General features: G+C 53.4%; 1 protein-coding gene across 1 annotated transcript; it reads right to left on the bottom strand.

Moving 5' to 3' along the window:
* Positions 1-1110: 1110 nt before the first annotated feature.
* On the bottom strand, positions 1111-3753 carry ZNF784 (zinc finger protein 784). The gene is made up of 2 exons (XM_021682228.1): positions 3670-3753; positions 1111-2043 (listed from the first exon to the last, which is right to left on the bottom strand). The coding sequence occupies exons 1-2, from the start codon at positions 3745-3747 to the stop codon at positions 1159-1161; spliced, it is 963 nt and encodes a 320-aa protein (XP_021537903.1). The 5' UTR covers positions 3748-3753; the 3' UTR covers positions 1111-1158.
* Positions 3754-16478: the final 12725 nt, after the last annotated feature.

The raw sequence follows: 16478 nt of genomic DNA, 5'->3' as shown, positions 1-16478 counted from the left end.
AACACGTATCACTGAATAGAGATCTAAAAATGAAACGGTTTTGGAGAGAGAGATGCTGCAATTCACTGCTCATGGCAAGACCACTGTGTGGGCCCTCTGCCCCCACCCCCAAACACAAGACTGACATAGATAAACCCTTCGGAAAGTCCTTTAATAGGAGAACTGGAGGTTCCCCCCCCTCCAGCTCCCTGGTCCTCCTCACGCCCCCACCAGAGTGACTCAGTTCTTCCCACACCCACTGTACACAGGCCAGCCCACCATGCTACCATCTCCCAGCCCTTCCTTGGGGTAGCCTTGGGTCAGGCATTAAGCTGTTTGCTTCACATTGGGAGTGGAGGAAATCAGAGAAACCTGAGACTACTTTGTAGCCCTGGGGGCCATGGGCTCTGAACCTAAAGCCTTATGAGAGGGATATTAGGTGGCTGTTTCTGTCCGGATTTTTTTGTTGCTTCGGAGTCGGTGGGTTAAGGAGGGACCACCATGGGAGCGGGAGCAGCTCTTGGAGTCAGGATCTTTATGGTCAGGCTTACATCCTTGAGGCTTGAGAGCTCTTGGCTAGGACGTGGGGACCCTCTGGCTTCAAGGTGATGGGATCCCAGAGTCTCTTTATGGAGGACCTGGTGGGCGTCTTCTGCCTGAGGGTGGGTAGGCATCCCAGGTTCAGTGCAATCCAGTGAGGTAGGAAAAGATTCCATCCTGGCCCACCCTAGGCCCCAAGATAGTCCACGGTTCTGCAGATGAAGGGCTAGCCCAGAGACACCAGGGCAGCCCCTGGTTCTGTCCCTTCCATTCAACCCTGGCTCCCCCTCTGTAGGGCTCAGGCTCTGCTGGGACAAGCTGTGTCTTGCACGAGGACAACCCAACGAGCAGGCAGACTGGGCAGTGGAATCCAGCCCATGTTCCTCACATTTAACCGAGCATCCACAGGGTGGTGTCTGTGCCTTTCTGAGTCTCACGGAGGTGCTGTATGGGTTTGTGGGTGTCCCAAAACTGGCTGTGTTCTCCCGCACTAGCTGCTCGTGGCCATCTCTGTTAGCTCTTGTCACCTCTCCCCCAATCTCCCCTCTCCTGCCTCCTTTTCCCACCCACCCCCTCCCCTGCGATCTGCCTCCTACTCCCTGTCCCCTGTTAATGCTCCCACGGCCCTGCTCTCCCAGCCTACTGGTCGACCTCCACCTTCACCTTGGCCACCTCCCCTTGCCCTTCTTCCAGACTGCTTCCCGGCCCACACCCACTCCCTGGCCCCTCGGGCCCTGAGGCCAGCTGGCTGCCAGAGTCCCCCGGCCCTGGCCCGTGGAAGTGGGTGCGCTGGTGCTTGCGGAAGTTAGAGGAGTTGTTGAAAGTGCGATCGCACAGGGTGCAGCGGAAGGGGCGCTCGCCGGTGTGGATGCGCGCGTGGCCGCTCAGCACCGAGGACTGCGTGAAGCCCTTGCCGCAGATGCCGCAGTGGTAGGGCCGCTCGCCCGTGTGCACCCGCTCGTGGTCGCGCATGTCCGAGGAGCGGCGGAACGGCTTGGCGCAGAACCTGCAGGCGAAAGGCTTCCCCGCCGCCGCGCCCGCCGCCGCCGCCGCCAGCACCACCTCCGACCTCTCCTGCGGCGCCCCGGGCCTCCGATCCCGAGCCGCGGCCGCCTCCGGGGGCCCCTGAGAGGGCCCTGGCTCCACCCCGTGTCGGTGCTGGTGCCGCAGCAGGGACGCCAGGGCCCTGAAGGCCCGGGGGCAGAGGGGGCAGCGGTAGGGCCGCTCCCCCGTGTGCAGGCTGTAGTGCGCGCGTAGGCTGGCGGGGCCCGGACAGCTGTGGCCACACACGTGACACCGGCTGGGGTCCCCGCCCTGCCCGCCGCCCTCCGCCGCCGCCAGGTGGCCATGTTCGTGGAAAAGCAGCTCAGAGACCAGCCGGAAGGCAGCTGGGCACAAGGCACAGTGGAGGGAACCTGGCTCCGGGGGCTCGGGCACCAGCGTGGTGTCTGTCACCCTCACCACCTGGATCTCGATGAGGTCACTCGGGGGTGCGGCGGGGCGGCCGTCATCTGGCACCAGGACCTGGGGGGGGCGGGGCGGGGAGAAAAAACCAGGAGCCTGTGGACCCTTCCTCAGGGCCTCCCCAGCACGCCCCCACTTATTAAAACACCCATCTCGGGGCACCTGGGTGGCTCAGTGGTTAAGCATCTGCCTTCGGCTCAGGTCATGATCCCAGGATCCTGGGATCGAGCCCCGCATCGGGCTCCCTACTCGGCGGGAAGCCTGCTTCTCCCTCTCCCACTCCCCCTGCTTGTGTTCTCTCTCTCGCTGTGTCTCTCTCTGTCAGATAAATAAATAAAATCTTGGGGCACCTGGGTGGCTCAGTCGTTAAGCGTCTGCCTTTGGCTCAGGTCATGATCCCAGTATCCTGGGATCGAGCCCCGCAGTGGGCTCCCTGCTTGGCAGGAAGCCTGCTTCTCCCTCTCACTCCCACTGCTTGTGTTCCCTCTCTCGCTGTGTCTCTCTCTGTCAAATAAATAAATAAATTCTTTAAAAACAAAAAACAAAAAACCACCCATCTCCCTTGTAGCATACTGGGCCCTTCAGTTTCCAGATCCTGCTCTCCATCCTCCAGGATTCTGCAGTATCCCTATCAAGACTGCCACTCCTGTCCCAACTGCATCACGGATCCGGCCACTTCTCTCCTCTACCCCAGTTAAAAGCCAATTATTTCTTGGCCTGACAACTGAAAAAGCCTCCTGAGCAGAACCCCTGTTTCTAGGTCTGCTACCTCCCCAAAGCAGCCTGAATGGCCTTTTGAAAATGGAAATGAGATAGTCCTTTTCCCACTCAAAACCCTCCCATGGCTTCAACTGCATTTAAAATCCAAAGCCGTCATCATAATACCCATCATGATCTGGCTCCGGCTGGTCTCCGACCCCAGTGTAAATATAAGCTGGCACACAGCTGACTTCTCTCATCTAAATTTAGCTCCCCCCTTCACCCCCACTCTATCAGCTCACTCTTTATTTCCTTTATAGCATGTAGCACAATAAACATCCTTTATTGTCTCTCTCCTCTAGACTGTGAGCTCGAAGAGAATACAATCCTCATCTGTTTTGTTCACCTCTCTATATACTGAGCCTAAGTAGGAGCTCAGGAAATGTTTGTTGTTACTCTCCAGTCCTGAGTGGGGAAAGCTCCTAAGTCACCTGGAGCAGTCATTCCTCCCCCCAAAATCCTCCCTTAGGCATTCGAGACATGTCACTCGGACTCTTGCGGAATCATTACCCCACTCCAACGTGGGTGCCCCGACCATAACTACCCGCATTTGTCTTTCAGGGTCACCTTCCCAACCTTCCACCCAAGTCCAATAGCCCCAGAATTTCTGAGGCCCCGCCCCTCGGAAGATCCCGCCCCCTAGTTATACAAACTGAATCTCTGAGACCTCTCCCTGGACTCATCCCCCTCCCAGATGTTCCACCCAACCCCCTCCTCTGGCCCCGCCCCGCCAGGGCCCCGCCCCCACTCTCATTGGCTCCTCCTTAGGGCACGCCCCTCGCGCACCCCGAGAAGCACCGCCTCCAGACCCGGAGCCCTAAATACCTCCCCCGCCCAGCCTTCATAGGCCCCGCCCCGGCCCCGCCCCCTGCCCTGAGACCTCCTCCCGCCTCGAGTCCCCGGCCGAGGCCACTTCCCCGCCCGCACCAGGTCCGGCGTCTCCGGGGATCGCGGCTCCGGGGCCGCTGAGCTCGGACTCGGGGGCTCCGGGCGCGCGGCGGCCATCTTGTGCCCAGGCCCCGCCCCCAGGCCCGTGGTCGCTGTGGGAGGGGGCGGGGCTCGGACCGTCGTCAGAGGCGCCGCGCAGGCGCACACTGGCGGGCAGGGGGCGTGGCTCTGCGAAGGCCGCGCCCCGCCCACCCGGGGGGAGTGCCGCGTCCCTTCTGACCACCTGTCAGCGACCCCGAGGGCCCTGGGAGTTTGCAAACACCCACAGGTCGGTGCGACGTCTGGAAACGCACATGGGCGACCGTGGAGAAGTCGCCACACCGCTCTGGGCCACGTACACATAGTCTTCTCTATAAAACTGGAGAGGTGTTGTGAAAACTCGATGAGAAAAGAGGTATGGACGCCTTTGAACACCCTTAGGTTTTCTTGGGACGCCATGGTAGGTGATGCTTAAACACTACCATCGTTCCTAAATGAGCTGTTTCTCCCCCTTCTGGGGGACATGGTAACATTGCACTTTCCTTTGAATTTGGTCGTGGCCCCGGTGGGTTTCCTTGGCCAGTGGACTGTCAGAGAGAGCAGGTGCATCACCTTCAGCTCGCGGCGAGAGCCTGCGGGCCCTTCGCCAGGATCCCCCCTGCCCATCCGTGCTTGGCATCGGCTGGTTGCCATCAGCCCGAGTTCCAGAGCGTCTACAGTGAACAGAGCCTGGTGCTGGACCTCCTGAGATGCAGCATTTATGTAGCGTACAAAAAAACGTTTTATTTTGTTAAGCCACTGAGCCATTGTGGTGGTTCCTACTACAGGCGTAAGCTGTTCCATCTTAACTGATACACATACGGAGCCTTTTATTTGCATTTATTTTATTATAAAGTATATAAATGAGTATTCAGTAATATAAACTGCCCATACTCGGTAATAACCTTAAAATACACAACGTTACAGATACAATCTAAATTGTGTACCCCTCCCCCATTCTCCCACCCTCCCCTGAGGTTAGATTTTGTGTTTTCTGTTTATCATTCCCAGGCATGTCTTCCTTATTTTCCTACACATACGAAATATGATATTGTTCTGTGTGCTTTAAATTTTTTCTAATAAGGGGTGCCTGGGTGGCTCAATCATTTAAGTGTCTGCCTTCGGTTCAGGTCATGATCCAGGGCCTTGTGATCAAGCCCTGCGTTGTTCTCCCTGCTCAACGGGGAGTTGGCTTCTCCCTCTCCCTCTTCCCTTCCCCCTGCTTATGCTCTCTCTCTCAAGTAAATAAATAAAGTCTTTAAAAAAATAATTTTTTTTTCTAATAAATTAGGAGTGCCTGGTTGGCTCAGTCGGAAGACCGTGTAACATCTGATCTCAGGCTTGTGAGTTCAAGTCCCACATTGGGTGTAGAGATTATTATTATTATTATTATTTTAAGATTTTATTTATTTGACAGAGAGAGACACAGCGAGAGAGGGAACACAAGCAGGGGGAATGGGAGAGGGAGAAGCAGGCTTCCTGCTGAGCAGAGAGCCCGATGCGGGGCTCTATCCCAGGACCCCTGGGACCATGACCTGAGCCGAAGGCAGACGCTTAACGACTGAGCCACCCAGGCGCCCCGGGTGCAGAGATTATTAAAAAATAAATCAACCTAAAAATTTTTCTAATAAATGATACAATTTCAGTCTAATGTTCTCTAACTTTTTTCTCCTCCCCTTTTTACATTTGTATACATCGATACATGTAGTCTAGTTACTGCTGATGTCAATGCTGGTGTGATATCCCACTGATGATAATGTCCCATTACATGTTTTCATTCTCCTATTGTTGGACATTGGGTTGGTTCCAAATTTTTATTATTACAAACAATACTGCTGTGAGTATTCTTGCTCATGTCTCCTTGAACCCCGAAGAGAGCTTCTTCTATATTATATCACTGGAAGTTGAATTGCTGGATCAAAATTTATTAACATCTTCAACTCCCATCTTTATTATTCAGTTGCTTTTCTAGTAACTCCACCACTTACTACCTGGGGGCTCTTGGGTAAATTATTTTTTAAAATATTTATTTATTTATTTTAGAGAGTAGGGGGAGGGGCAGAGGGAGAAGGAGAGAGAGAAACTTTAGCAAACTCCACGTTCAGCACTGAGTCTGATGCAGGGCTCGATGACACGACCCTGAGATCATGACCTGAGCCAAAATTCAGAGTTGGATGCTCAACAGACTGAGCCACCCACACGCCCCTCTTGAGTAAATTATTTAACCACTCAGTGTCTCCAGTGCTTTCATGGGCCCTGGCATTTCTGCCTTCGGGGGCCCCTTCATTTCAAAAAATATATTTAAAATTATATTTTATGACTGTGTTGGTATAAAGATGAACATAAGCTAGGCTGGATTACATTCTTTTTTCTTCTGGTTTCAAAATTAAAATATTTTTCATGGGCTCCTAAAAGTGTCATGAGCCCTAGGCTCTGTATGTATCTGCTGTGTCTAATGAGAAAGGTAGCCCTCTGTTTTCTCATTTGTAAAGCAAAAATAATAGTACTTATTTAACAGGGTTAAGTGTTAGGTGCTATGATGATTAAATGAGCCATGATCTGTAAAGTGTAATGTAGGAACTATATATTAGCTATAATTATTACTGACTTAACACTTCCACCAGCAATGAATGGGAGCTCCTGTTGCTTAAAGTCTTTATTAATATTTGATAGTCAGATTTAATCTTTGCCAATCTGATGGGTGTGACATGGTTTTTCATTGAGATTCCTTCTATTAAATGAGATAATTCATGATACTGCATCTAGCACAGAGCTCATCCTCTGTTCTCCTTTCTTGTGGGCTGGGTCTGTTTCATCTCTGCATCCTCGGAAGGCCTCAGTGAATGTTTGGTGAGTGAACGAACAAATTAATGAATGGATGAGTAGCTAAATTAATGGAGATATAGAAGAATTTGGGTATCAGAGCTAGAGACAACTATTTGTGGAGGAGACCATAGTTCAGTGGAGTGACCATAAACTTTCAAGCCAGACAAAACTGGGTTCAGAGCCATCTATCCACTTGCTATGCAACTTTGGGCAAGATGTGCCTTCTCAGTATCCAGCTGTCATGCACAAAGTGGGCAGCGCCATGCTGCTTGGGTGGGATTGTATTGAGAGCACCACAGATGGAAAATGCTACAGGTCTAGTGCAATTCCTGGAACTAACTGGTGCTCAATAGCTGTGGGTTCCTTGCCTTTCCCCCTGTTTGCCTGAGTCCTTCATGGCCTGGTACTACATTAATTGCATGTAGTACTCTATTGCATGATCTGATGCCAGAAGTCTGGTGCGTGGAGCCACTATAAAATGGCAGAAAGAGTCCCGGGCTTGGAATCAGAAGATGTGGGGTCTACTCTTGCTTCCTTCTGTCCCTCCTGTGAGCACATCACTTCTCCTTGCTGGGCTGGATCCCCTGCTTTTTAAATGAATTGGCTGTTAGGGTTACCATATGACCTAGAAATTCCATTCCTAGGGATGTATCCAAAGAAATGAAAATATTTGTTCACACAAAAATTTGTAAACAAATGCTTATAGCACCACTATTCATAATAGCCAAAGGTGGAAACAACCCAAATGTTCATCAATTCATGACTGAGTAAAAAAAAAAAAAAAAAAAAAAGTAATATATATATTACGTGGATATATATGGATATATATTATCCATAAGATAATTATTTTTTATTCCACAAAAAGGAATGAAGTGCTGATACATGCTACAACATGAATGAATCTTGAAAACATTAAGCTCAGTGAGAGAAGCCAGACACAAAACCCCATATATTTTATTATTCCATTCATACAAGCTATCCAGAACAGGGAAATTTACAGAGACAGAAAGTAGAGGGACGCCTGGGTGGCTCATTCGGTTAAGCATCATCTTTCGGCTCAGGTTATGATCCCAGGGTCCTGGGATTTAGTCCCCCATCGGGCTCCTTGCTCAGCAGGGAGCCTGCTTCTCCCTCTGCCTGCCGCTCCCCCTGCTTGTGCTCTCTCTCTCTCCCTGACAAATAAATAAATAAAGTCTTAAAAAAAAAAAAAAGAAAAAGAAAGTAGATTTGTGGTTCCTTAAGGGCCAGAGGATGGGTGGACTGGGGTTGAGGGAATAGAGGAGTGATAGCTAGAGAGTACAAGATTTATTTTTGAAGTGATTAAAATGTTCTAAAATTGTGCTGATGGCTGCACATATCTGCAAATATACTAAAAACCATTGAATCATCAGTTAAATGGGTAAATTATATGGTATGTGAGTTATATCTCAATGAAGCTGCTAAAAAAAAAAAGAATTAGCTGAACATGATCTTTTAGGATCAAACTGTAGATGACATTTAAACATAAGCCTGTAAGGTAGGTATATGGATGTTCACTATGCAATTCTTCCATCTTTTCTCTATGGTTGTAAATTTCCATAATATAACATGGAGTTGAGGGAGCCTCTAGATAATATTTATTTATTGTTTTTTATTTATTTAAGTAATCTCTACACCCAGTGTGGGGCTTGAACTCATGACCTTGAGATCAAGAGTTGCATGGTCTTCCCACTGAGCCAGGCAGGTGCCCCTTGAGCCTGTGGATGATTTTTAAAATCTGATTTTTAGGGGCACCTGTGTGGCTCAGTCAGTTAAGCATCTGCCTTTGGCTCAGGTCATGATCCCAGGGTTCTGGGATCGAGCCCCACATCGGGCTCCTTGCTCAGTGGGGGGCTTGCTTCTCCCTCTCCGTCTGCCCTGCTTGTGCTCTCTCTCAGATAAATAAAATCCTAATAAATAAATAAATAAATAAAGGTAGAGACCATGGTTTTTTTTTTTTTTTAAGATTTTATTTATTTATTTACTAGAACGAGAGAGAGAGACAGCGAGAGAGGGAACACCAGCAGGGGGAGTGGGAGAGGGAGAAGCGGGCTTCCCGCCGAGCAGGGAGCCCGATGCGGGGCTCGATCCCAGGACCTTGGGGATCATGACCTGAGCCGAAGGCAGACGCTTAACCGACTGAGCCACCCAGGCGCCCCAGAGACCATGGTTATTATCATTTCCCCCTGCATCTCCAGCACCCACACCAGTGTCTGGGATGTGACAGGTATTCAGTAAACATGTATTACATTAATGAGTCAATACATAAGTATGTGAATGAATAAGTAGCTGGTAATTATGGTTGTCTGGAGTCCTAAGCCAATAGGAATCCTCAAAGAATAGATCATCCTCACACCTTCCTGTTGCAGGGTCTGCAAACGAAAATAACACCGACAATAATAACTAGTGTTTGCTGAGAGCTGAGTGTGAGAGCAGGGGGCAGATCCAGGTTTTGTGGGGTGCGACTTACACAACAAGGAACACAAAATTTGAAACAAGAAATAAGGTATGCACGTGCACATTATGAGAAAACAAATTCCCACCAATTACAAAACTTAACAGGTGACAATGACCACGCCACCCCCACATTTACAAGTGGATGTAGTACTTTTAGGAGTTTCCTGCCTGACCCAGCTCCAACACACTCTCCCCCCTATATTATTTGATTGACAGGAGCCGACTGCGAGGGCCCTGCAGGCCTCCCTGAGGAGCCCTCCAGGGACCTGCGACCTCGCCTATTTTAAGAGGAAAAAGAAAACCCACTGAGCTTCTGCAAACTGGGCGTCAGGGGGGCAGTGGCCCCACATCCCCGAGTCCTGGCCGAGCTCCCTCCTACTTCTCGGCCTCGTTTTCCCCGGTCTGTGTCCCGAGTGGGCATTTCCCAATTTCCTGGTCTGTGTCCAGCGCTGTGGAAACAACAATGAAACACGAGGCAGGAACCTCCTCTGGACACCGTGATCTTTCTGGGATCCCAGTTCCTCGGGGGCGGGGCCGAGCGGAAAGCGGACCCTTCCTCTCCCGGCCTCGCGTTTCCTGCCGGAGCCTTTTCCAGGAGGGCCTGCACGGCGCACCGTCTTTCCAGGGTCTCTCCCTGGAGGTCGCGGTCCCTCCTTGCCCGGGCCTTCCGTACGAGCGCTCTCCCGGTGGGCGCCCCTTCCGCCCAGCCGGACCAGAGAGGCCGCCCCAGCTCGGCTCGGAGCGACGCGAGAGGCCGAAGGCCGGGACTGAGTTACTCCGAGAAAGAGCCGACACCGTGTGAGCGGCGGGGGTGGGGGTGGGGGTGGGAACCATAGAGAGGGTGGCGGCGGATAGAGCAGCCGGGCTGGGAGGGAAAGGAGAGGAAGCGTGTGTGTACAGGGCGGCAGGGGAGACCATAGAGAGGCCGGCGGAGGCTGGAAGGGCCGTGGTGGGCGGGGCGGAAGACAGGGGGTGTAGGGAAGGGGCTCGGCCTCCGAAGGCGCAGTAAAGCTGCGACCCGACGGACTCTCGGCTGCAGGGATGTTGGTGCTTTATCGGTGCCCGCGTGCCCTTGAGCAGTGAACTCCCTCTCTGAGCCTCAGTCTTCTTCCCTGCAAAACGGGAATGGTTGTGTGTTACCTCGCGGGGTGACTGAATAAAAGCAGGTGTGAAGGCGCCGAGCGGAATAATGCCTTTGCACGGACCCCGGACCGCGCGCGGGCTGCTGCTGGTGGTATTCTCCGGGGTGAATTCCTCTCTGCAGCGCTGAGATTCTCCAGGGCATTGCAGTCTGCCCATGGAGCACGAACAGCGAGAACTTAGGGTTCCCTGTGCATCTCTCTTGCCATCTCGATGTGCACCACCGCTTGCTCGGACCTCATTCTTACTCATGCTTGCATTTCAGCACCAGGCCCCTCCCTCGTCCCTCGGCTTCCATCAGCCCGCCACCACAGGCCTTTCAGAAGCTTTCCTCCAGAAAGCATCCTCTGACTCCTGCCGACCTCCAGGTTCCCCCCAGGCTTCTTGCTTGCTGACCTCAGGCCACTAGTTTCGGAGGAATCCCAAAGCCCTCACATGGTAGAGTCCCTGCCTAGCTCAAAATCCTCCCAAGACGATGCAGTTTATAGTCCAAGTGCCTGGGGCTAGGACCTGTTGATGTCTCCAGCCAGTGACCCTGCCTGCGGGCTTTATGCGTTGTCACTCTGAAGGACAAGTAGTTTTCCGGGCTTGTTCAGTCCTGGCTGAGTAATAGTGCATGGAATGGATACACCACATAGGATTCATCCACTTCTCAAACACCGGTGGACATCGGGTTTCTCTCCACGTGTTCACTCTTACGAATAATGCTGCTCTGAACATTCATGCCTAAGGTTTTGTATCAACGTGTGTTTTCAGTTTTGTTGAGTATCTACCTGCAAATGGAATTGCTGGGTCACATGGTAAATTTTCATCTGTAACGTTTTGAGGAGACACACCATTTTTTTATTCCCACCAGCAATGTCTGAGGGTTCCAGTTTTCCCTGCATCCTCGTCAAGCTCTGGTGTGTCTTTGGGTTCACCCAACGGCCTTTTCCTTCAGGTCCTGCAGCACCTCCCACTTGGACTTGAACTACGCATGACCTCTGGAAGCACCCACCTCATCCATCCAGCTTCTTTTTCTTGCCCTTTGTACCACAGCTGCTTCCTAGATTCTTGGTAAGTGCGTTAAGTTGGGGGATGTAGACGGGGCAGTGTCTGACCATATTCACTATCAGAGACTCAGGTGCTAGGATGAAGACTGTGTGTATGTGCCTGATTTGCTGTTTGCACAGACTGAATGGTTACGGCTCCCCCCTCCCCACATTCATACGTTGGAACCTAATCCCCAATGTGTTGGTATTAGGAGACGGGGCCTTTGGGAATTGATTAGGTCATGAGGGTGGAGGCTTCATGAATGGGTTTAGTGCTCTTATAAAAGAGACTCCAGAGACCTCCTCGCCCCTTCCATGTGAGGAGAGAAGGTGCTGTCTGTGAATTTGGACACTGAATCTGCCGGCATCTTGACCATAGCCTTCCCAGCCTCCCAAACTGTGAGAAGTACATTTCTCCCACCCCGGATCTGGTGTTCTATGACGGCACTCCAGTGGACTGGGAATGTTGTGTAACGTGAGCACGCTGTGCGGCTTTTCCAGACCTTGGTTTCTTCAGCCTGCCAAGCCTCCTCCCTGGCCATTGAGAGAGATCCCTCCACTTAAAAATGGGCCAGATGTTTCAGAACAGAAGCTATTAAAGTGGCCGGTGAACACAGGCAGATGTGCTCAGCATCACTGGGCATCAGGAAGGTATGAAGTGAGATACACTTCCCACCCGCCAGGCTGAGAGTAAAGACTTTCAGGATCAAGTGTTGGGGAGGGTGTGAAGCGGCTGGAACCTACGTACACTGCTGACGGTATGCAAATTGCTGCAGCCACTTAGAAGACCATTCATACACACTAAGGCTAAGCGGACACATACTCCAGGTCCCAGCACTTCCATTCCCAGATGCACACTCATAAGAAGTGTGTCCTTATATCCACCAAATGACACGTATGAGAATACTTCTAGTAGCCTTGTTCGTAATAGACCAAAACGCAAAACAAATGTCCGTCAGCGGTTAGAAAGAAAAGAGAAGGAAATTGTGGGATAGCCATACAACGGAACCTACACAGCAATGGGAAAAAACAAACAAATGAACTGTTGAAAACAACAGCATGGCTGACATACATTGAGTGAAAGAAGTCAGGCGTGAAAAAGTACTCAAAAAAATATAACTATATTTTTATGAGGTTTAAAAGCAAGCCAAAGTAGTCTTTGGAGTTGAAATCAGAAAACGTGGTTACCCTTCCTCGGGGTTAATGACCGACTGGAAGCATTCGGGGGAGCTCTCTGGGTGACCGACTGGAAGCATTCGGGGGAGCTCTCTGGGGTGCTGTTATATTGCTGTGTATATATGTAAAAATCCACTGGTCTGTTACTTTGTGTAATTTACATCTTATATTAAAAAAACCCCGAAGAATGGTGGCCTCTATACGACAAATGGGGAAACTGAGTCACCAAGGGAGAATGGTGTCACACAACGCTTCTCAGATTCACCTGGAGAGGGGGTCTGAGTGTTCGGAGACTATATTGGAATCCTGTCATTTCTAAGCTGCTTCATTAAAATCTGAAGTTTGCTACAAAATCTTGATGGAATGCTTAATCCTTCCAGACAGTTACCATGGAGTCTGGCTTCAGCCCTCCGGTTTTTCCTTGGCAGCACGCTCAGCCAGAGTGTAGTTGGCCAGCCAGACCGACCACTCTGCTGGAGGATCCACCCGTCTGCCTTGCACTCAGGGGACTCCTTCCCCGAGGCAGCTCTGTTTTCAGCCTTTCTAGTTTCACCCCTTAACTTTCAGGGGCCACAGAACAGTTTCCCTAAAATGAACATAATGGGATGAGAAATTGTCGAGTCCCAGCTCTGGTTGCCATCCTGGCTCTGGCGTCCACCTGTGTGGCCAACATTTCACTGAACCTCTCTGGGCTTCACTTGTCTCCGAAAAACAGTAGGGCTGAGTTTGAGACACTAAAGGACCTTCTCCTTTGAAATCCCTGTCTCCCCTACATAAGATTCTTTAGTGATGCTTTGGGTCTCCTGATGGTCATCTCCACCCACCCTCCCCCACCCCCCGCCTCTCCCAGGTGCTTAGGTGGGGTGACTGTTCAATATTTTGGTCTTTGTCGCCCCCACGAGGCCCAGGAGAGCTCTTTGCTGCAGCAGGTGTCCGATAAAAATATTTGTCACCTCTGAAGGGAAGGAAGGCACAGACTACTTCGGTCTGGTTTGCTCACTCTTTCATCCCCGGAAGATGCCACGAAGGAGACGCTTAAGTATTTGTTGAAGGAGTGAAGGAATGAGATTCAGCTCAGTGGAACAAAAGGCTCTTGGAACCATTCCTTTGATGGCGTGTGTTTACGCCCGGAAGCCTTTCACGCGAACGCGCTGCCCCCCCTCCTTTCCGGTCGGAGTGGCTGGCCCCGTTAGGGCTCCCAGGAGATCCAGCCCCGCATGGACAGTAGGCCGTGTCCGGAGTGGGGATCCGGAAGCGTCAGGACCCTGCGCCGAGAGGGAGGGCTCTGCAGAGAGTCTGGGGTGAGGCTCCGGTGGGCATCCGGGGGGATGGGAGGGAGCGAGGGTCAGACGACCGTCGGGGACACGGACAGGGCAGACACAGGCGCAGCCGTGGGGACGGAGGGCGGGGGTGGGACGCCGGTCGTCAGAGGGGAGACACCTCTGAGGGGTGCAGATGCTCGTTTGGAGCGCGGGGAGTCCCAGGAGGGAGGGAGGAGTGCATCCTCCCTTCGGGGCTTTTGGAAGACAAGAGGGAGGCCAGCATCGTAAAGGAAAGCGTGGCGGTCATGCGGATTCCGGGGAGTGTAAGAGGACCGCAGTGCACACCAGGAGGAATGGGTTGATAGATGCTAGAGGCCCGTGTGAACCCTGGGAGCGTGGAGCAGCGGTAAAGTCAGCAAGTCCAGCGTGTGGCACAGGGGCCATGGAAACCGCCCCTGCCCCTTGTCCAGACTGGGGGGGGAGTGGTTAAGGAGTAGAGAGTGGAGGATGACATGGGTATACTGAGATTGGGGGGGTGCAGGGAGGGCCTTTGGTCACCACAGCTCTTCCTGCTTTCACTTAAGGCAGGTTTTTCTCCTTTAGCTGCTCGTCTGGATTCAAGGATGCCCATGGCTTTGTTTTCATCAGTGGAGGCTTCTCCTATCCCCAGCGAATACCCTTCCCCTGAGTTTGCCCCTCCTCCTCTCTTTGGGCCTTCAGGCTCATTTCCTGCCCTGGGTCAAGGCCGGTACCTGCTCAATGCCCAGAGGGACATACCATACACCTACAGACCCACGATGGGAGTGGAGAAGCCTGATGACAGCCTGCAAGACAAGGGAGCTTCGTCCCCCCTGGTTTACAGCTGTCCTAAGTGCCTGCAGGTCTTCCAGAATGCTTTCTGTCTCAAGGCACATGGCCTGTCCCACTTGGATGTCCAGCACGGCATCTTTGAGGCTTGTGCCAAGGCCTTCAGGCAATCCAGCAGTCTTGGCCAGCACCAGCCAACCCCGCGGGCTTCCTGTAGGTGTTGCTCAGCACATCCTGGCGCATTAGGGCAAACTGAGTCTCTTACTGATATGGACACAAAGCTGATGCGTTTAGCGAACAGTGTGCTGGGAACGTTTCCCCAGCTCTCCAATGTGGAGCTTGGCTCTGGCATGTGGACAGGCGGCATCGTTTCTGGGCTGTCGTATCCCAGACTGAACGATCTCCAACCTCGAGGTGCAGTGCAGGCCTATGGGTGGCGGGGAAATTGGGAGGAAGTAATGAAAAAGATGCCCTCACCTCCTAAGGGGATTAATGATCTTTTCCCCTTGAGCCTCCCCCAAGAGGCAGGGACCTTGGGTTTAAACTCTGCATGGGGTGGGATTTATGACTGGGGAGTTCACTCTCTGGCTTCAGTCCTCCCCGTGTAACCCAGGAACGAATTCTCTCCTCCCTGTCAGCACCAGATGGCAATGATTTGCCAAACCTGCTAAGGCATCTAGCTTCCTGCCTTGTTCTTGTTTCTTCCTCTGCATGTTAAAACTGGGAAAGTCGTGGGACGCATCCCAAACCAGGTCAAGTCGGTCACCTGTTCTGTCCTCCCTTGGGCCTCTGTGCTCCAGTGGTCACTTACTTACTGGCTGTGGTGGGGTGCTCTGCACATGTCCTACTGTGGCTGTAGGAAGCAGCTCAGGTTGATGCAGAGGGAGAGGGGCCGACTCCCACTGGGCCTGTGCCTGCGCCTGCAGAGCTGTGTGAGCACGCTCTCCCTCAGCCGGCGTGGGTCTCACATTTGGGATTCTGGCCCCGAGTGTGCGGTCCCTGCAGAAAGACCTCCGTGCGTTCCAGCAGCCCCAGCCAGTGCTGGCTGACCCCCCTGGGGTGGGCTGCTGCTGCCGACCTCTCTGGGAGCTGGCCCAACAGATCCCGCTGGATTCCTCAGGGAGGGGCCTCCTGGCCGGCTGTGGAGTTGGAGGCCAAGGGTTCAGCTGTGCTCTGGATCTGGGGATCAGTTCCCTCCAGGACTGCAGCCCCCGGAGGGACTGGCGGCAGGGTACCTGGCTCTGGGCCACTGACCGCCTGTCTCTGGCCTCGGATTCACCACCGGCACTCTGTCTTCCTGCCGTGTGATGTATTACGTGTCAAGGCCGGGGTTTCCTCTGCTGTCGCAGGGCGGGAATCGTCCGGCCCTCTGGCTTTGCTGTGTGGCCACAGAGAAATGGCCAGCCCCTTCTGATTTTGGTTGCGGTCTGTCCCCTGCGACGCCGGAACCGTTGTTTGGGGGTGTTCGTTTCCCGTCGGGGCGGGTTTCCGGGGCGGCGTCCGGCCACAGTGGCGTCGGGGCCGGGCGCGGGGCTGTGCGGGGCGGCCCGTGGAGGTGACCGCACGGCGCTGGGCGCCCCGCGGCGCCGCGAGGTAGGCCTGCCCCGGGCCTTCCTGCCTAGGTCCCCGTCCAGGTCCCGGCCCCTCGGCTGCCCCGCCTGCCCCTGCGCACCCCTGGCGGCCGCGGACCCTTCCCGGTGGCCGTGGTGCACATGCGCAGGGAGGAGGCCCGCGGGCCGGACCCCAGCCGCCCCCCCCACCCCGGCCTGTCCGCAAGAGGAGCCCAGCACCCCCGCTCCCGGGGCTTCGCTGGCCCGCAGTGATCCGGGAGCTCCCAGTGATCCGGGCCCGCAAGAGGAGCCCAGCACCCCCCCCGGGGGGGGCTTCCCTGGCCCCCAATGATCTGGGCCTGCAAGAGGAGCCCGGCCCCCCCATCCCCGGGGCTTCGCTGGCCCCCAGTGATCCGGGAGCTCCCGGTGATCTGGGCCCGCAAGAGGAGCCCAGCACCCTCCCCCCGGGGGGCTTCGCTGGCCCCCAATGATTCAGGCCCGCA

The sequence above is a fragment of the Neomonachus schauinslandi genome, chromosome 16 (genome assembly GCF_002201575.2).
Source record: "Neomonachus schauinslandi chromosome 16, ASM220157v2, whole genome shotgun sequence".
In the NCBI taxonomy this organism is placed as follows: Eukaryota; Metazoa; Chordata; class Mammalia; order Carnivora; family Phocidae; genus Neomonachus; species Neomonachus schauinslandi.
Note: the sequence above shows the minus strand (reverse complement) of the source record. Positions and strands in the feature narration are given on the sequence as shown.

Excerpts from the sequence above, each read along its gene's own strand:
- ZNF784 (XM_021682228.1), bottom strand. The coding sequence starts at position 3,747 with ATGGCCGCCGCGCGCCCGGAGCCCCCGAGTCCGAGCTCAGCGGCCCCG. Across the intron at positions 2,044-3,669 it reads CCCCGGAGACGCCGGACCTG|GTCCTGGTGCCAGATGACGG; the intron begins GTGCGGGCGGGG and ends CGCCCCCCCCAG.